Source organism: Haliaeetus albicilla, chromosome 3, assembly GCF_947461875.1.
Source record: "Haliaeetus albicilla chromosome 3, bHalAlb1.1, whole genome shotgun sequence".
In the NCBI taxonomy this organism is placed as follows: domain Eukaryota; kingdom Metazoa; phylum Chordata; class Aves; order Accipitriformes; family Accipitridae; genus Haliaeetus; species Haliaeetus albicilla.
Window position 1 is genome coordinate 77,208,092 of NC_091485.1, and position 19,484 is coordinate 77,227,575.

The window sequence follows — 19,484 nt, forward strand, 5'->3', positions numbered from 1 at the left end:
CGGTTCCTGCGCCCAGACCCCAGCCGCTGCCCAGCCGCGTGCACCCCCCCTCGCCACGGGGGTTCTCCAGACCCTCTTGAGGGGCGCGGAGGCCACAGGACCCTCTGAGCACAGGGTGGGTCGTGGGACGCTGCAGCAGCCCGGCGTGCTCTCTTGTTAGAAAAAAGGCGGATCTCTGTAAAACTGGACTCCTCTTTTCTTCCTTGTGGTAATTCCTTTCTTCCTGGTTTTCCTCTCCTTCCCTTCACCCGCAATAACGCACTCTCTCTCTGGCAGACGTCTTTTTCCAGTCCCACCAAAGAAGTCCCCTTGCCGCTGGGCGAGTTCCTTAGCTGGGTCTCCGACATCAGCAAGTCGTGGATGGGCTCGAGGGGAGCTTGGGACGCGGCAGCTCTTCGGCCGTGCTCACCAGCACAGGTAACACCAACCTTTCCAGTCTCTCTTTGGAGCCGGGGTTTCCCGCCATCCTGCGGCTCACTGGGCTGGTGCTGGGGCTTTAGCTGGGTGCTGCGTTCTCCAGGAAGTGACACCGAGATGTCCAGGGGGTATCGTTTTCCTCCAAGTATGGTTTGGGGTACAGTTGCCCATGGTGAAGGCTTTCCAGCTGTGGTTGTGCCGGACCGGTGCTGCGCTCCGCTGCTCCAGCTGCGGGAGGGCCGGCCCCGGTTGGGAGGTGTTGCTTGCTGTGGCAGTGCAGGGGCAATCAGGCTGGCGCGGGGCGGGCGCGCGGCACTGCCGGCTGGGCTCGATGGCTTCATCTCATGGACCAGTCTCCCTGTCTCATCCCATCTTTTCTGTTCACTTTGTTTTAGTGTTGCTGGATGTCCATCCCAACTCCCCTCACCGCTGCCACGGACCCCGTACCCCCGCCCTGGGGCAAGTGGGACCGCACTTGAGGACACTGGGACATGCTCCCTCTCCCTTTGCACTTGCCAGAGTCCCTGGGCAGAGACCGGGGGCCACGCTGCCCGGGTGCAGGGGCTGCCCCACAGCACCGGAGCCCCTCGGCCGGCAGTGGGGTGCCCCGGCCCACCCGCTGCCCCTGGCCCCTGGCAGCATGCAGCCCCCGTCCCCCCACCACACTCCACCGGGGCCCCAGGCAGGGGCTGAAGCAATAAGTGACGCAGCGGTGGGGCCGTGCTGGCTCGGGCCGTTGGGGCCATAGCCCCCCACGTTTGGCCTGGCTGACCCTGGCCCCCCAAGAGGCACCCACGCGGTCGCCTGTCCCTCTCCCCTCGCCCCGTGCCAGCGTGCCCGAGGTGCACCCCCTCCTCCCCAGGGACAGCCTCCCGGCACGGTGCTCGGCTCACCCGCGGATCTCCACAGCACCTCTCCTCCTTCCCACCTGCTCTCATTTGCCACGTGTAAATCGAGTCATGTTATTCCTCAGCATTCGTTACTATTATTCTCATTATCCAGTTTTGCTTTTGCATGACATGCTAATGTGGGTGACTCTGTACCATAGCCCAGCCTGAGCCGGGGCTCCCGCTCCCTCGGGGCCCTGCGCTCCCCTGATTTCCCAATCATTTCTCATCAGGGCAGCCGGGGCTGATCGATAATCCAAAAGCATCTCTTTTTGGGGGCAAAAACACTAAAACCTGACTTGTATATACCGTGAAGTGTTTGTAAAACATGCAGTATGGACCCATGGCTCTCCCTAGTGAGGTCAGTAAAAGAGATCCTATGAAACCAGCCGGCAGCTCCGCGTGGTCTGTTCACCCTCGCTGCTCCCCATGGGCAGCCATGCCTCAGCCTCGCCACTGCAGGTGCAGGCTGGGGGCTCCCGGTTGCCTTTGTGCCGTGGGCTGCGCCGTCCTGGGTGCGTGCTGCTGCGGGTCGTGATGGAGCGTGCCAGGGCACCGGAGGTCTGACCGGCTCCTGGCGTGAGGAGCTGCACCAGCATGCCAGGCTTGTGCACAGCCGTGCCCGGGCATCCCCACAGCGCCGTGCCACCGGGCATGGAGCATGGCCGCGGGGTGGTCCCCGGAGCTGCCTGGCTGCCCCGGCCTGGCGGTGCTCCTGGGAGGTGAGGTGGGTGCAGCGGGGCCGGGGTCTCTCCTGTGCCAGCGGGTCCCTTGTTTTGGGGACAGGGAGCAGCAGTGAGCAGGCACTGCTGGTAGCATGGAGGCTTCTGAGGCTGCGTCCTTTGCACAGGGTCGGATACGTCCCTCCGGCAGTGCGGCTGTGGGCAGGGCAGTGCCCGCTGTCCCCCACGGCGCTCGTACGCTGTGCTGATGTGTGCCGCTATTGCTGCTGGGCCAGGGCTGTGCCTGCCGGCGCCTTGGCTTCTGCCCAGAGCCTGGCAGTGCAGGAGCCGTTATGGCTGGGATGGCAACGGTCAGGGAGCCCTGGTCAGCTGCGAGGACAAGGGGCTGGGGGGATAAGGGCAAGCTGGCCGGGCAGGCAGGACAGCGGGGGTTCATTAGGGGCAGCCTGGGCAAACGGGGGAGACGTCGGCACGGACGTCCACTCAGGAGATTCGCTGGCACTGGCTTGGATGGCTCAAGGAATCTTTCCAGCCCTGTGAGCCATGTGCCACTGCTCTCTCCAGGCAGGGTCTCCCTGAGCCGGGAAGCTCGTCCTGCAGCGATGCCTCCCACTAGGCACTGCACCGGGAGCACCGGAGCTGCGCGGGACCTCGCGGGGGCCATGCAACATCTGGGGGCTGGTGGGGTCTGCATGGGAGCAGCGGGACTGTGCTGGGAGCAGCTGAGCGTGTTGGCCCCTGTAGCAGCACGGAGAGCCCGGGCTGGCCCAGACAGATGGCAGCAGCTTGGGAGCACGTTAATTGCATTGTGCGTCTGCAATTAGCAGCAGCGTCCCTTCCTGCCGGCCTGCAGCAGGCTGCACTGGGATGCGGCCGTTGGACACAGCAGGGGCGGGGGGACCATGGAGGGGAGCATCCCCTGCGCTGGAAGTGGTCACAAGCTGCTGTGCCCATCATGGGGGGCTCTGGATGGGTCCCAGGGAGGGCAGCAAGGACTGCTCCCTGGGGATGGCACGGGCAGCCCGCGGCCATGCTCCACCTCACTGCCCCCTCAGATATTCCCTGCTCCCCCCCCCCACCTTCCTGATCCCCTCAAGGCGAGACACCTCTCACAAACCCCATGAGACCACCGAGACCCCTCTGCATCCAATGCTGACCTCCGTGGCCCAGTCCCACTCCATGGGCTAGAAGCCCCTCACCTCCCCGCAACATCTGTGGGGTCCAGCTCCCCTTCCCTGGGTGAGAAACCCCCCGGCTCCTAAGTGAATACCCTGGGACCAGCCTTTGGGACCAGTACCCATTTGCCGGAGGGAACCCCCCCCCTTCCCCACATGCCCCTCAGCCATGTGCCCGTGTTGGCCCTGGCACTGGGACCCTCCCCGGTGTGCCGCAGTGAGTCGGGCCGGCACTGGGCAGGAGCTGCTCCACCTGCCGGGGTGATGGGCGAGCTGGGGTGGTGGGATCCCACTGCGGCAGCTGGAAAAGGGGCACAGGGGGTGAGGTGGCAAGGGACACCCTGGGCATCCCGGCAAGGTGGCGAGGGGACACCCTGGGCATCCAGGCTGGCTGCTGCCGGGCGCCCACCGGGTATGCGGGGCGAGCTGTGCAGAGCATGGGAAAGGTCTGTCCTCCCACTTGGCACGGCATCCCTTGTCCATGGACCTTCTCCAGCCATCTCGTCCCACTTCATGTCACCCTCCTCCTTGCCCAGGACCCCCCCATCCCTCCCAAAGGCCCTTCCCACAGGCAGCATCTGCCTCTCATGTGCCAGCCCCAGAGCCGCCTGGCTTCCCGTGGGCGCTGGTGGTGCTGGTGCGGAGCCGACAGGCAGCACGTGGCAGGGCTCGGCATCAGCTGGGATTGGCACAGGCAGCGCGATGGCAAGCGGCACCGCTGGAACAGCGGGGACCAGCCCCGGGGCTGGCAGTGGCTCAGCCTCTCACTGGTCCCCAAAGCAGTCGCAGCCGAATCACGCGGCACGGCGCTACTGAGGGGATCTGTAGGACAGGATTTGGCCAAGGCTTACAAGCTGGCAACGGCCCAGCAACTCCAGCCCTGCCGTGCCAGGGTGGTGGGTGAACAGCCCATCTGGGGCAGAGCCGCGGCAGGGGCTGGCAGCACTGCCCCGTCCTGTGGCTCCCTCCTGATCGATGCGGCCGAGAGGGCCGGTGTCTGCCACCCTGCCATCCTTGGCACAGCCGGCTGAGCCCGAATGCCGTGCGAGGAGCAACAGGGCTGGCAGCTCGTCCATGAGCAGCCTCAGCTGCCGCGGAGCTGCACCGCGCGCCGGGAGCGGCTGAGGGAGCGTGTAATTGGACCAGGCTAATTATGATGGATAACTCTATTATATTCCCGTTTTTAATGCACTGCAGCTTAGCTCGCCCCGCTGACGCGCGGGCCAGAGTTCACCCCTTTCAGGCTCTCCGAGCTAAACTGTCACACAGAGTTAAAACCGCAGGGTGGTGGCATGTGAAGCGCTGAATGCCGCGCCGGTCGTGGCTGTCAGTCAGCCCTGGAAGGGCTCCCTCGCCGCCCTCGCAGCCGCCCGGCGTGCACGGGCATTTGCAAACAGCCCATCACCTGCTCACACACCGCGCTGGTGGGACCGTCAAGATGCTCGCTGGGCGAGCGTGCCACGCGGTTCTCCCCAGTGTGCCACGGCCGAGCCGGGATGTGCCCGGGCACCCTGCACCTCCCAGCCCCACGGTGGGACAGTTTCTCACGCGGGTGCTCGCCCATCACTGCGTGAACAGCAGCAACAGTGGCTGTACCACCCCGTTCTGCCGCAGTAGCTGCCTCTGGCCGTGGTCTGGCACGTGGGACCCATGGCTGCCGTCCCAAGCGGGGCTGCGGCAGCCGGCTCGGCCCTGCTGGCACACACCAGCTGCCAGCTCCATGCACCCGCCGCCCCGGGCACTGCTGGCTCCAGCCCGCAGCGTGCCGCTCTGGGAACTCTCTGTACAGACTCCCCAGCAGCCACAAAGCCGGATCAGCCTCTCCCACGCCCCCCCACCTCGCCGGGGCACTGAACCTTTCTTTAGGCAGATAAGCTGCCCAGCTCTGCTTCCTCCACACGTGCTGGGACCCCAAAACCCCCCTCCCTGTGCCGTGCTGCTGCCCTGGGACACGGAGCCCAGTGGCTGTGGGCAGGTCCTCGCCTCGCCCCGGCGAAATCCCGATGCGTGCCGGCCAAGGGCAGCACTGCCCCGCGGTAACGCACCCGCGTCTCTGTGCCATCAACCGGCACGGCATGGTCTGCGCGGGGGGCTGGCGTCGGCTGGGCTGGTGAATCCACCCCTGTCCTTCCTGCAGGTCCTGGGGGTGCGAGCGGGGCGATGGTGCTGCTTGCCTGGGAGCCTGACCCAGGGCTGCAGCCAGCGTGTCGCCCGTCCTGCTGGGCACCAGGCAGCTTTGCAAGCTGGGGCATTGCTGGGTGCAGGGCCAGCGTGTCAGCGGTGTGGATGGCGGTAGCGCCGAGCAGCCTCAGGATGCTCCAAGCCGTGCAGCCGCTGGTGGGGCTGCGCGGGCAGCGTGGTGCGGGGAATTGTGCCTCCCTCCTGAGGCACTGCGTCGCTGCTGTCAGGCAGCTCCAAATCCGTTTGTTCCGGCTGTCATGTCCCAGGGCATAGCCGGCACAGCCCACTGTGCCTGGTGGCTGTCCCGGGCCAGCAGCCGAGCTGGGGCTGGGGGCTGTTCTGGATCCACCTGCAACATGCCGGGGCAGGCTGCAGCTGCAGGGACCCTCGCGGCTGTTCCCACTGCAGGCACCTGCAGCACCCAGTGTGCAGGCATCCCTGCACTGGTTTGGGGTTTGCTCATTGTATTGTGTCTCTTGGCATGTCCCCAGGACTCGGGCGGCCAGTACTGCCTGTGCAGGCATGCCACCGCACTGTGTCTAGGACAGGCTGGCAGCAATAGCCCACACTCCATCCCTGCCAGCCCGGACTGGGTTTTGGGCACTGTTGCTGGAAGAGCATTTCCCACCGCAGACGCTGTGGTCAGGCCATCCCATGCCGTCATCTGCCACCCGCCTGTGGCGGCATCCTCCAGCTCCCCAGTGGCACAGCTTCACCATGCTCAGGCTCTGGCAGCAGGGCTGGCACCATGCGCCACGAACATTGCAGTCCTGGCCCGCAATGAGGGCTCACCCATGGGGCACATGGGGCCACCGGTGCAGGGCAGGAGGGCTGCAGGACCGTGGGTGATGGTCCATGGGTGATTGCACTGGTCTGCACTGGAGCTGCCATGACCCCATGTGCCTCGGTGCCCCTGGCCACACCGTCCCGCTGCCTCCCCAGACGCTCACCTGGCCCCAGGGGAGGAGGGAGCTGACACGCAGCCTGTGGCTTGGCCAGCCGGTGATGGGCACCGGCACCAGCTCCAGGGACAAGTGGCCACGGCTGTGGGGTGCATGGGGCCACGGGGTCCCACCACAGCAGAGGGCATCACGCACACAGGGTCTGCAGTGAGCGCACATGCCCGGGGACATCTCTGATGGCCCAGAGCTGATGAGAGACTGCCACTCTCCCCTTCCAACATGGTGGAATACAGTCCTTTTTCTGTATTTACTCAGGTTTTGGGATGTGAACAAACATCCGTCTCTTCTTGACTCTCTTCTCAGTGAGCATCCCCCAGTGTTGGGTACACTTAATCCCTGGGGAGCTCATCCCTTCCTGCAGCCCCTTTCTCAGGCGCTTTTGTTCAGCTCTGGACTCTGCAGCCGAGGACAAACTGCATTTTGCCCCATGCCCCCGCTTGCCCCGTGCCCCAGGCCCCCCCACTGTTGTGCTGCGCTCACGCCTGCTCCCCTGCTCACCCAGCAGTGGGTCTCGCTCCCACCCCGGGAACCTGGCTTGTGCCTATGGGAGGCAAAGCCTTGCCAGGACGCGGCCACGCACCCTCTTGCAATTTGCTGCTTTTTCTGGCAAGGTTTCTGACCAGAGCCCTGCCTGCTGCTCCTTCCTCAGCAGCTGCATCGGTTGCCGCTTCCTCCCAGTGACCCCCAGTCCCGTCCAGCCCCAAGTGCTGGGCACGCTGCTGTTCCTGCTCAGCCACGTTACCAGCACCTTGTCAGGGGCTGCCGCCGGGGCTGGCCAGGGCAGCATCGCTGCGTCACTTCTGCATCAAATCGGTTTTATCTCCCATTTACTGAGTCCGTGGTCCTCAGCCATTTCCCCTCCCAGGCAGAGCCTGTGCACAACATCTCGGACACGTGGTCGACCTGTCCTTGCTCAGATCTTGTGCTCATCACCATCCTCATGGCACCACCGTAACCCATGTTCATGCTTTACCTCCTGCTCCCGCAGCCTTTCTGGCAGCACCTGCACTCTCGTTCCCACGCCTCCGCAGCCACCCTCGCTGCACCCTGGCTAAAACGAACCAGGGGTCTGCTCGCTCCTGAGCACCGGGCTCCCTTGCTCCTCTGATGGAAGCCTCAGAGCTGGCTGTGTCTCCCCTTCCTCCCCTCCCCACGCATGTTTCTGCAGCCCTTTGTGCTGGATGCGGCCCCTTGCCGCCGGCTGGAGCCCGGCCCAGACCCTGCTGCTCGCTGCAGCACGTCCATCACCCGCTCTGGCCTCCTCCAGCCTCTCCAGGGCTCCGGCCGCTGGCACCACACGCTTTCCCATTTCCCTCTGTGGGATTCCCAGTGGCATCTGCAGCATCACAGGCTGCTCCCCCTCGTTATGCTCAGCCAGGTGACCTGGCGAAGTGTTACCAGGGTTAATGACAGGTTCATTGCAGGGCTCCCAGGACTGTGTGGGAGTGTGCGCATCTCCCTCAGCCTTTGGTTATAGGCACGGTGCGATCCCTCCTGCAAACCCAGCTTCTCTGCCAGGGCATGGAGCAGCCACTGTTATCTTCATCCTTGCCATCTCCATGCCCGTGCAGAGAGGCATTGCACCTAGGCTTGTTTTTACATGGCACCTCCTTCCACTTGTCGCAGCAAAGCAGCTGAGCTCACAGCACTGGAGCCTGGAACGGCCACAGGCTCTGCACAAGGTGTGCGGGCTCTGAGCCAGCAGAGCCAGGGCCCTGGGAAGCCTCCAATGGCGCAGGCAGCCGATGGCAGCGGGAAGCACAGCTGGAGGTGACCTTGGGGACATCTTCCGCAGACAGCAGTTCCTGGGCTGGCAGAGCTCAAGCAGCTGCCTCTCCCCGCAGCGCGGTGATCTGCAGCAAGAGAAGGGCTCGTATGGCTGATAAAGTGTTATCTTTACCACCATGGCTGCGTCCTCCTGGCCCTTCTGGTGCTGACACAGAAGCAAAGGAGGTTTCTGCTGGGAGACACTGGTCCCTGTGGGAGCTGGCGGGGGGAGGCAGGGGCACTGTGTCTCCCCAAGCTGGGCTGTACCCTGAGGTGCATTTTGGGGAAGGGAGAGTGGGGGGGAGACGGTGCAGCTCAGAGGGTGCCATGGGGGGGCTGCTCCTCCTGCACATGGTGGCTTTGGTCCCGCCAGCTCCACATGGCACCCATGCCGTGGCCGGACCTCCTCGAGGTGCCCCAGCTCAGTTCTGCTCGCATCGCAGCCCTGAGTGGGCTGAGCCCGGCTGCCGGTGCCTGTGGGCGGCAGCTCCCACCATACCTGCAGGGTCTCAGCAAACCATGGTGAATGGCCTTGGCATGCCACGCTCCCCACAGCACTCCGTTAACGTAGCTCCTTGTTTGCCCCGGCACGTGCAGGAGCGGGACAGCGCATTGCACGCAGACACGCGTTCCCAGAAACGTGCCGCGGGGCCATGTGTACAGTCTGTGCGTGGCCACGTGCCACAGATTGCGTGGGCTTCTTCGAGGTGCTGGCTGCCGTGGTTTGAGGGGCACTGCCCGTCCCCGCGCCTTTTCTTCTTGTCCGAGATGCCGTTGCTCCGTGCCTCTGCAGTGGGCTGGCTCCACCGCCCAGGGTGCCCTGAGGGTGTGCAGGGTGCCCAGGGATGATTCGGGTTCAACTCCCTATGCTGGAAAAGCCCCAAAACCAGGATGATCATCTCCTGCCACCCTCCATGTCCTGCCTGCCCAAGCCCTGCTGCCTCCAGCAGATACTGCCTGCCCGCAGCAAAGGCACTGGCCATTCCAGGGCAGAGGGGACTGATCCTGTGCATGGGGCTGGGGAAATGGGGTGGTTGTGGGGATGGTGGAAGTATGAGGTGGGTGAGCAGCAGAGCCCCTGGCCGAGCTGGGAAGCGCTGTGGGTCAGATTGCCATGGCTTGGTTTAGGCTCAGCCAGGCGCCAGATCGTGGGCTCTGCAGTGCATGACCTGGCGATGGGTGGATGTAGGGACATTGGGGACCAGCGACCAAAATGAGCCGAAGGGGCTGGCAGGTGTAGATCTGGGAACAATCCTGGGTAAAAAAGAGTTGGGAAATTCAGGAGCACTGCGGGAACCACCATGTTGAGCGGTGCTCGTCCCGGCAGAGGAGACCGAGACGAGCAGAGCCAAAACCCGCAGGTACCGGTGACAGCTGGTGGGTGAGGGCCACAAGGCTGGAGAGGACGATGGAGGTCGGGGGGTCCCAGCCAAGGGTGCTCTGCCCTGGCTGGTGAGGATGGACCAGCGGCTGCCCCTCTGGAAGGAGGGCAGTCCCTGGGGGGACACACAATGACACCCTGAGCCATCTGCACTGGTGTGCCGGGGGGAGGCTGGTGGAGCCTCTTCCTCCTGCCCCTTTGCCAAGTCCCAACACCCCGTCCCCATCCGTCCCTCTGCTCTCCTTGCAGAAGTGCTGTGCTGCAGATGATGCCGGTCTCTCTGGGAAGAGCGTGGAGGGGTCATCGCCGGATGGGGAGGAGTTGGAGAGGTACGGGCACCGCTGGGTGCAGCGGGACGAGCCGAGGTGCCTTGTCAGGGCGGGTCATGGCCGGGGACTGCATGGGTGTGCATGGGCATCTGCACCACAACGAGGGGAGCTGGGGTGAATCCTGCACCGCCCTGGGGGTCTGGGTCAGCCGCTGGGACAGGGAGAGTGCGGGTCAGCTGCTCGGGCAAGAAATGTCCCCCCCTGGGGCAAGCTGGGATGGGACCAAGCGCAGCTGCAAGTGCTGGGTGCAGGCGTGGGGAGCCCGCAGCTGTGGGGACAGCACTGGGTTTATCTCGCCAACGGCATGGACTCAGAGAGAGGTACCGGCAGCGAACCTGGCTGAGGCCATCAGCCCCAGGATTGCTCCCTTTGCAGGGCATCCCCTGCCAAGGGGCACGCGTGGCTGGGGACGGCTCAGGGGACGCCTGCCTGGTGGTGTGCAGGGATGCACCGGCGCGTGGGCAAGGCAGGGGGAGATGTGGCTGAGCCGGCATTGGCCACGCCGGTGCGATGGAATGCAAGGCCAGTTATGGGGAGTCTACGAGGGGTGTCCGGAGTCTGCCGGGAGCGGAGCCGTGGAGCTGCCTGCCCTGGCATCCACATTGACTGGCCAGTTGGGTGTATGGGGTGTTCATGAGTGTGGGTCACATTTGGGGTCCTTATGTCCCTGGTCCGCAGTCTCGTAGAGCCATTCTTTCCCTGGAGCAGCATGGGGGAGAGGTGGGTGCCATGGGCAGAGAGGTGCTGGCAGCCCCAGGCACCGTTTCATCCCTTTCCCACGCAAGAGCAGTCGAGAGGGTCCCGGGCAAAGACGCCCCTTGGCAGAGATCAGGGCAGGACAGGCGGCAAAGGTCAAGTCTCAGCGCGGTGCTGGGCAGGGGAGGCAGCGGCCGTGTGACCCCACAGCCTAGTGCATCCCTGCTCTCTTCCCAGAGTGTGGCAGCGGGGTGAGCGGACGGAGCGGAGGCTGGAAGTGCACGAGCAGCTGCTGGCCCTGCGGCACTGGCTGGACGCTGTGGAGAAGAGGCTGCCTGCCCTGCCGGAGCCCGGCCATGCCCTGCAGGTAATGGGCTCGCCCCGGGTGTGCGGCAGCCGGCAGAACCGCTCAGAGCCAGGCAGGACCCAGCCCACGTCTCCACCGAGGCTGGTGAGGTCTTGGTCCCCATAAAGGGAGGATGGCGCTTGGCCGTGGCCAGCTGGGAAACCCTTTGGCACGGCCCCACAAAACTGCTGGTGACACCCACGGGCCAGGCAGGGTCCCGTGTCCCTGGTTGCTGCTTCCCAGCCTGACAGTGCTCCCCCAGTCCGTGGCCCAGGCGTGCCTCTGTCCCCCGCTGATACCACCATCGGCTGCCGTGGGCTTGGAGCCTGCGGTACCTGTGGCCCTGCCCATACTTGTGGCATTGCTGCCTTGGAGCCCCGCTGGTGGCAGGACCACCTTCTGCTCTGGGCTCACCCACGTCCCATGGCTCCACCGCCCTGGGCGGTGCATGCAGCCATGTATGGGGTCTGTGCAGCTGTGCATGGGGTGTGCAGCCATGCAAGGTGTGTGCATCTGTGTCCCTGCCCAGGCGAGGGGTGTGCAGCCATATGAGGGGTGTGCAGCCGTGCACAGGGTGTGCAGCCATGCACAGCGTGCAGCCATGTCCCCCTGCCCAGGCAAGGGGTGTGCAGCCACGCACGGGGCCGTGCACGGGATGTGCAGCTGTGCACGGGGCGTGCAGCCATGCAAGGTGTGTGCAGCCATGTCCCTGCCCAGGCGAGGGGTGTGCAGCTACACGAGGGGTGTCCCCGCTGCCCAGACCTTGCATGCCCCTCAGGTCACCACCCCCCTGCAAGGAGCCGGGAGAGCACTAGCATGTCCTTGCCTCAGCCTCCGGCCGGCACAAGCCACCGGCTCCCACCACCCCGTCCGCGCGGAGCAGCAGCGGGAGCACCCGCAGTGGGGGCTGCCCTGTCCGGCCCCTCCTCGCCGCCCCGCGAACAGTCCCTCGCCGGCTCCTTTTGTTCCGGGCCTGGCCAGCACACGGGCTCCCTCCGCACACATGACAGCACAAACTGAAAGGGCCATTCATCCCGGCCTCGGCGCAGACAAAGCCGAGGCCGAGGAGAAACCCACCCGGCTCCCGGGATCTGAGGCTGCGGATTCCAGCCGACCGCTCTCGCCCAGTGCCCCGCGCTGGGCTCCCTCTGCCCGGGGCGCCCGCGCCACCCCCAGCCCCGTACCTGGGGCTGCGGAGCGTGCCAGGCGAGCTCCCGGCAGGCGCGTGGGGCAGAAGGCAGCGAGTCGCTGCGTCGAAGGAGCCGGCTCGTTGCCCCCTGCCCAGCCCCTGCCACGTGGGGTCCCGGCCGGGTGCTGTGGGGTGCCATGCTGATGCAGTAGCTGAGCCTGGGGGTCCTAAGCCTCGTGCGTTGCCCCCCGTGGGGTGGCAGGGAGGAGGGTGGGAGCTGCGTTGCTGGAGGTGGTGGACTGAGCCATGGGGCTCGGGTGGTGGGCTCGGGTGGGTGAGGGGAGCAGCCCCCCCCTCCAGGCCAGCCCCTCTTTGTGGAGCTTAGTGGGGCAGCATCTTCCCCGGCACGGAGGCAACTGGGAGCGCCCAGGTGCTCAGCACCATCAGCCAGGCCCAGGTCCTGCCTGCTTGGCCCAGTTCAGCTGGGGACCCCCAGAACCCCCCCGAGGGAGCCCGTGGCTCGGCAGGGCGCCCACGCACAGATCCAGCGCCGGGTGCTGAGCTCCTCGCTGCCGCTGGCGGGAAGGCGCCAAAGCCAAGCGGGGAAGATGGTGTGGTGCCGCAGGAGAGCCCGGGTTATGCTAATTCCCTGCAGCGTCTCTGGCAGCCGAGCAGACAAAGCCCCCCGGCCCCTCCGCCCGCTGCTTTCAGGAGATCCCATGGGAGCCCCATCCATCAAGGCAGCGCGACGCTCCTTGCAGCGGCCCCCCGCGCTCCCCGGGGCCCGGCGAGGGGCACCCGCTCCTTTGTGAGGGGCAGGACCCCCCTCCATCCCGGGGGCTGCTGTGCCGGAGCTGGGGCCAGGCAGGCCGAGGATGGGGCTCGTGCCACGTGCACCCCAGGCAGGAGCAGAGCCCCACCCTGGCACCTCTGGCAGCCCCTTGCCCCCCCAACACGAGTCCCTCCTGCATCCAGGACAGGGGCAGGAGGGGGTCCCTGTGCTCCATGCCCGGAGGACCAGGGCTCTCAGGGGCAGGCGGGCGGTGGGCTTTGCTGTAGCATCTCTGCAGCCCAGGCCAGCCGCCCCATCCCTGCCCCGCTCCGCTGAGACTGGCTGAGGACCCCCTGCGCCTGCAAAACCTCTGGGGAGCGGGGCTGTACCCCCAACGTGACCACAGCAGCGCCATGATCCGGGGGGGGAGCGGGAGCCGGGGTGGGATGGGGGAGTCAGTGCACCCCGGAGGGGTGCAAGTGCAGAGCTGGAGGGGCTGTGCCGGCGTGGGGCTGTGCTGCTATGGGGCTGGGGGTGCAGGCACGCAGGGGATGCGGTGCGTGCACGGCTGCGGGGCAGGCACAGCCCGGGTCAGGGACGGATCCTGGCCTCCCGGTGCCGGTGCGGGGGCAGGTGCGGGCGGTGGCAGGTTGGGGGGGGGGGTACCCGGGCTGCCCCCCCCGGGGTCAGCGCCGTGCGGGACGGGCGGTGGGAACGGCACCGCTCCCCTCCCCCCGCCCAGGATGGCTGCGAGTCCCCGGGGGTTTCCCCGGTAACGGCGCCGTTCAGCGAGCAAAGAGTTAACGCGGGCGGCCGTATTGTATCGGCGGGGGGTGTATGTGTGTGTGTGTGTGTGCGGCGGGGTCAGCCCTGCCGAGCCGTGCCGAGCCGTGCCGTGCCGGTGCAGTGCCGTGCCGGTGGGTTCCAGCCCGCCCGGTGCTGCCCGGGGCCGCCCCGTCCCCATCCCCGTCCCGTCCCCGTCCCCCCCCCCCCGCACCGCCCGGCCGCGGGGCGCAGCGCACAAAGGCGGCGGGGCCGGGGCGGGCGATGCCCGGGCGGCGGTAACAGGGGGCCGAGCCCCGCTCCGCCCCGCTCCGCTCCGCCGCCCCGCACGGGCCGGGCCGGGCCGAGCCGGGTCCCCCCCAAACCCACCCCGCGTCCCGGCTCCGCCCGCCGGCTCGTCCCCCGCCATGGCCCGGTGGCGCGGCGGGTAGCAGGGGCGGCGGCGGCGGCGGAGCCCCCCCCCCCGGTCCGCCCCGGCCCCGGCCCCGGCCCCATGGACGCCCGGCTCCTCCGAGGGGTGAGTGCCGGGACAGCCCGGCGGGGCGGGGGGTGCTGGGGCGGCTCCGGTCCGTGTCCGTGTCCGTGCCCACCCGTGTCCGTGGACCCTGCGCAGGGGGGTTGCCGAGGGCCGGCGAGCGAGACCTGGGGGGGGGGGGGGGGTGCGTGGGGCCGAGCCGGGTGGGGGCTGCGGGCAGGGCTGCAGGCAGGGCTGCAGGCAGGGTACCCTGGCTGCTGCCTGCCTGCCTGCCCGCCACGGGGGCAGCGTGTCCGGGGGCAGCTGCGCCGTGTCCCCGCGGCCGGAGCTGGCTGCCAGGGTGGGGGGGGATAGGGGAGCAGGGGGAGAGGCCGGTGATGCCCCCGGAGCGTGTGGTGTGGGGTCTGCCCAAATCACCCTTCGCCTCACCGGCCCGGTGGCCCTAGCGTGGCCCTCCACCCATGCTGCCCCGTGGGAGCCTGTCCACGCAGGTTGAGTGATGGGGGGGGGGGGTGACGGGGATGCTGCTGGGGCTGAGTGATGCTGTGTGTGCGTGTCAGGGCCCTGCCGTGAGCTGCAGGCGCGTGTGAGTGTGCACGGTGACCCCGTGCACGAGGACTGCCCGTGGCGTGTGCTGCGGCGTGTGTGCGGGGGGCTTGGTGCATGCACGCTTCCACGCGGGAGTGTGTGCCCCGGGGTGCAACAGCCGCTGCAGACGCGCGGACGCTTGGAGCAGGCTGGCCCCGGTGCGCTCCTGTTGCATGTGCACGCAGCTGACATGGGCATGTTTGCACATCGCGTGTCACCCTGTTGATGCAGGCGTGCGGTGGTGCGGGGGTCTCTGCCTGTTGCTGGGTGTGTGGCAGCGGCACGTGTGCGGCACAGCAGATTGGGGGTGCGTGTGTGAAGCATGGTGTGTGTGTGTGCAGTCCCGCTGCAGCGTGTGCACATGTGTGGAGCGTGTGTGCACCATGCACACTGCGCGGCCCTTTGGTGGGTGCACGCAGCACCCAGGCCCACACCGGGGGTGGAATGCCCAGCTGGAGGGGTGTGAGCAGAGGGGTCAGTGGGGTGCGGCGGTACACAAACACGCAGAGCCCCAGCCTGGGGGCAGGGGGATGTCGGTGCACCAACCCGGTGTGGGTGGGTGCAGACAGGTGTGTGTGCACCTGTGGGAGTCTGTGTGTGCACACGTGCACAGGGGTGTGCACACCTGGGTGCGGGGTCTGAGCGGTGGGTCGGGGTGCAGGCAGCAGTGGGTCGGGGCGCAGGCAGCGGTGCGGCTGCGGCAGGGCTCTGGCAGGGCGCTGGCGTGGGAGGGTCCTGCCGGGTGGCGCGGGGGATTTATGGCTGCGGCAGGGTGGGGAGCCTGCCGGCCTGCCTGCCTGCCTGCCTGCCGGGTGGGTGCTCCCAGACGGATGGCCCCCAGCCCCGCTCCCCCCAGCAGATCCCCAGGCCGCCTTTGTCAGGCCCAGCAGACAGATGGCTCTTTTCTCCCGGCTCCGCTGGCCTCCGAGTTAATCTAATGGCACAAAGCGATGCTGGTCGGGAGCATCTGCCTGTCTGCTGGGCGCCCTGCGCTGCCTCCCGGTACCCATCATTTACATGTCTGTTACGGAGACGCGCTCCTGCCGTGCAGGGACCCGCGCCCCACACGCTGCCAGACGAGGGGTGGCAACGCCGCGGATCCCTCGGGGTCCCCTCCCTCCACTTGGTCCTAGGTGACGGCCAGCGCCTGTCCCCAGGGCCCCAGCTCTCAGCAGCCCTTTGCTCGGGGTGGGGGTGGGGATGGGACCCCCCAAAGCCCGTGCAGGAATTTGGGCAGCACCTGCAGCTGCCCAGGGCAGAGGCGCAGCTGGGAGCGGGGGTGGGAGAGGGTGCCCCTGGGTGCAGGACGGGGTCCGGGCGCCGTGCAGCCTTGCGGTGGCTCCAATAACGCGCGTCCTCCTGGCTTGTTTCAGGCCGGGATTTGAGGCGGGGGCCCGGCGCCCGTGCCTGTGCCATGGGGAACTCGGTGAGCCGGCCCAGCTGCCTGGGCGAGAAGAGCCGGCGGTCGGAGGAGCTCCTCCGGGAGCCGCAGCTCCGGGACCTGGGGCTGGACGCGGGGCAGTCGCCCGGCAGAAGCATCGCGGAGGCCTGGCCGGGGCCGCTGGAGAAGCCGCCGGCACCGGTGGAGAACGGCTGGAGCCCAGTACCCAGTGCCGGCCGGAGCCGGCCGGGCAGCCCCGTGCTGAAGCGCAGCCAGTCGGAGGTGGCGGTGCAGAACGGGAGCACAGCCTGCGTCCCGCTGAAGGGGCAGGGGCAGGCGGGGGGCGCAGCCTGGACACCCCCCCGGGCCAGCGCCCCCCGGAGTGCCTGGTCCTGGAAACCTGTCACCACCCGGGAGGTGACGGAGGTGACAGAGGTGACCGAGACCATCGTGACGGAGATCGTGGAGGTGACCGAGTACCCGGCCGGCGAGAAGGGCGGGGAGCCCCTGGTCACCCGGACGGTCACGGTGCTGACGGAGCGCGCCGGGGAGCTGGCAGCCGGTGGCCGCTCCGGACAGACGGATGCCACAGAGGTGACTGCCGGGCAGGGACCCTCGCCACTGAAGATGCTGCACCGGCTGCTCTGCCGGCACACTTGTCTCCGCAAGCGAGTCTTAGCCTTTGTCTCCCTTGGCTGGGGCTCGTGTGGGGCTCTCCTGCGCCATGGGGGTCTGCGCCCCACGCGCTGGCCGGTGTGCACGGCCCACGGTGCCCTTGTGTGCGCAGGGCCGGCGGCACCCCCCACCACCCCAGCGCTTTGGGTCGGCACTGGGCACCCAGCTGGGTGCTGGAGGTTGAGGCTGACTCCCTCCCCTCTGCTGCAGCTGGTGGGGGCTGCGTGTCCGGAGGGGGTCCGCATGGCAGGGGCGTGCCTGGGGTGCGCAGCCCCTGCTTTGGGGAGCCCCGTGGGCAGCGCCCAGTCCTTTGGCCCCGAGGAGGAGCATTGGTCTGTAGAGAGCCCGTCTCAGCACAGCCCTGCTGATGTGGCGAGAAGGGGATACGAGGGGGGACCTGGGCAGGGCCAGGTCCCTCGGTCCCCTGGCATCGCCTCCCCGACAGGGCATGGTGGCATGGAGGGGTTCACTCCAGCCCCATGGCTGCCCCACGGCTGCCCTCCGCCCGCCCGGGCGGCTCAGCCACCTCTCTCCCCAGGTGTCCCTGCGGGCTGTCCCTGTCCTGGAGGAGGCGGCGGGCACAGAGCGAGCCCAGGACACGCTGGAGAGCCTGCTGGCCTGGGTGGCGGACATGGAGGAGCTGGTGAGCAACCAGAAGCCGCCCTCGGCAGAGGTGAAGGTGGCGAAGGCCCAGCTGGAGGAGCAGAAGGTCAGCAGATCCGGGCTGGCGCGTCCCACCCACACCGCTCTCCAGCCGGGGATTAGGGGGCCGGGGGCAGAGCGGCCGTTCTGGGGCTGCCGGCTGTCTGCCCGCGGCGCCGGGCTGTGCTGAGATGATGCGGGAGGGAGGGGGGATCCCCGGCACAGCACCATGCCCTGTTGCCTTGCAGCTCCTGAAGCGGCTGCTGGAGGAGCGGAGGCCACGGGTGGAGCTCGTCCTGCAGGACAGACCCGTGCCACCGGCACACGGCTCTGGCACGCTGGTGTCCGAGGGGAGCGGCAGCCTCTCTGGCCTCGGGGAGAAGTGGGGCAAGCTGATGGAGGAGGCTGAAGCCAGGTGGGTCAGGGCTGAGACCTTCCTCAGCGGGGTCGACAGCCCCATCCCTGCCTACACAGGCTGTCTCGACAGCCAGCAGCCAGCTGCGGTGCCGTGACCCCCCCCAGCCATCCCTCCATGCAGCAGCAGTGTGCTCTGCCCCTCTCGTGCTGGGGCTGCCCCGGCAAAGGGACCGTCCCCATCCTCATCCTCATCCCACACGCTGGGGCTGCACCATGCCCCGCAGACCGCACCGCCTCCAGCCGTGCAGGGTTGGTCCCTGCAGCCCCTCGGGGCTCTGCCAGCCGGGGATGCACCATCGCCTCGCTGCACTGCCCGGCCCTCCCCGCCGCTGGCAAGTGAGGGGCTCGGTCCGGTGTGGTTCCGGCATGCACCGCGCAGAGCGGCAGGCGAGGACTCTGCTTTGGGCCAGGCTCTCGGCACATCTCAATCCTCTTTCCCAGCCCCGGGGTCAGCGGGTCTGTGGCTTTGCAGCTGGTCCGGCACGAGGCCCCGGAGCACCGGGGTGAGAGCCAGCCCTTTGCCGCAAGCGACAGGGGAGCTCGCTGCGGTGCTCCTGGGCCTGGAGCGGAGCAGCGTGGCCAGATGCCCCAGTGTGGCCATGCCAGCACCCAGCCTGGTTGGCAGGGTGATGCCGGGGCAGGGGGGTCCTGCCCTGCAGCAGACAGGGTCATGGAACCGGGCTGGAGCTGGCACAGCCTGGCAGGGGCTGCCTTATCCTGCGTCCCCGTGTCCCCAGCCCTCGCTGGGATGAAGCGGGACCCTCAGCCCAGGACACCTGCAGCCTGTCCTCGGGATGCTCCTGGTGCCACCGGGGCTGGGTGGGGGATGCTGGCCTCGCCTCACCCCTCGCATTCAGGGTGGGAAGATTTGGGGTGGGGAGCGCAGGGCAGGGGCATCCCAGATGTGGGAACTGGGCACCCAGCCCTGGTGGCAGGGGGAGAGGAGGCTTTTCCAGCCAGGATCTCTGTCTTGCACCCGCAAGGCTGGAAGCTGTTGCCCTCACTGGCTCACCCAGCCTTCCCGGCGCAGGTACGGCTGCCTGGAGCGGATCCTGCCAGCGGCACAGGACTTCCAGGAGGCTGTGGACTCCTTCCAGGAGTGGCTCGGTGCCACGGAGCGGCAGCTGGCCCAGCTCTGGCGCGCCAACGGCTGCGTCAGCCGCGTGCAGGACGCCCACCGGCAAACCCAGGTCGGAGCCAGGCTTGGGTGTGGGGTGGGCTCGGGCACCCGCCGTGGCACGGGTCAGCTGGGCAAGTGGGGCACGGTGAGGTGGGGGGAGCTGTGAGCGGGGCCATGGGAGGGCTGGGGATGGCGGTGGGGATGGGGGGACACCCGTGGGTGCAGCGGGGACGGGGGGAGCGGCATCCGCAGCAGTCGCTGCCATGGGAGCCTCTCGCCCCAGGCCCTTTGCGAGGAGATTCGCGGCCGGCTGGGAGAGCTGGACGGCACCCTGGAGAGCGGGCAGCGGGTCCTGGAGATGGTCACAGGCAAGCGGGGTTGGCTGGAGGTGGCGGCTGCAGGGTAGGGACCACAGGATGTGGGAGGGAATGATTGCTGCCCTGGGCTGTGCCAGCACCAAGGCACGTCCTGGCGAGGGAGCAGCCCAGCCTGGCGAGGGGACCCCCAGGTGCTGGGTGTCCTCGGGGTGCTCCGCTCCCCACTGGTGGCTGTGGGGGCATGGCATCGCCTGATGGGGCACACAGCATACCATCGGATGGAGAGGGGCCAGGGGAGACCCTGGCCCATGGGGGTCAGGGGCATGGTGGGATGGGGTGCACTGGCAGAGGAGGACAGTCG

At 67.8% G+C, this 19,484-nt stretch overlaps 2 protein-coding genes across 26 annotated transcripts in view; both read left to right on the forward strand.

Moving 5' to 3' along the window:
- PLEC (plectin) overlaps positions 1-905 on the forward strand; it is a 63,103-nt gene extending 62,198 nt beyond the window's left edge. For all 24 annotated transcript variants that reach the window (XM_069780241.1, XM_069780242.1, XM_069780243.1 and 21 more), the window contains 2 exons: positions 277-417; positions 813-905. The gene's annotated coding sequence lies outside the window, so the exon portion shown is untranslated. The remainder of the gene's footprint in view (positions 1-276; positions 418-812) is intronic.
- A 9,808-nt stretch (positions 906-10,713) lies between these two features.
- LOC138684874 (uncharacterized) lies at positions 10,714-19,319 on the forward strand. Of its 2 annotated transcripts, none has more exons than XM_069780289.1 (6): positions 10,714-10,845; positions 15,945-16,546; positions 17,166-17,336; positions 17,518-17,684; positions 18,717-18,876; positions 19,090-19,318. In XM_069780289.1, exons 2-6 carry the CDS (start codon positions 15,986-15,988, stop codon positions 19,210-19,212), a joined length of 1,182 nt encoding a protein of 393 aa, XP_069636390.1. In that variant the 5' UTR covers positions 10,714-10,845; positions 15,945-15,985; the 3' UTR covers positions 19,213-19,318. The 2 variants fall into 2 exon arrangements, with proteins under 2 accessions (XP_069636390.1, XP_069636391.1); XM_069780290.1 differs by lacking the exon at positions 10,714-10,845 and adding an exon at positions 13,387-14,025 and having other exon boundaries at positions 19,090-19,319.
- The last annotated feature ends 165 nt before the right edge of the window (positions 19,320-19,484 follow it).

Bases quoted from the DNA above. Each gene is read 5' to 3' on its own strand.
- LOC138684874 (XM_069780289.1), top strand. From the start codon at position 15,986: ATGGGGAACTCGGTGAGCCGGCCCAGCTGCCTGGGCGAGAAGAGCCGG. The intron at 17,337-17,517 runs GTCAGCAGATCC...GTTGCCTTGCAG, and splicing joins CCCAGCTGGAGGAGCAGAAG to CTCCTGAAGCGGCTGCTGGA. The intron at 17,685-18,716 runs GTGGGTCAGGGC...TTCCCGGCGCAG, and splicing joins ATGGAGGAGGCTGAAGCCAG to GTACGGCTGCCTGGAGCGGA.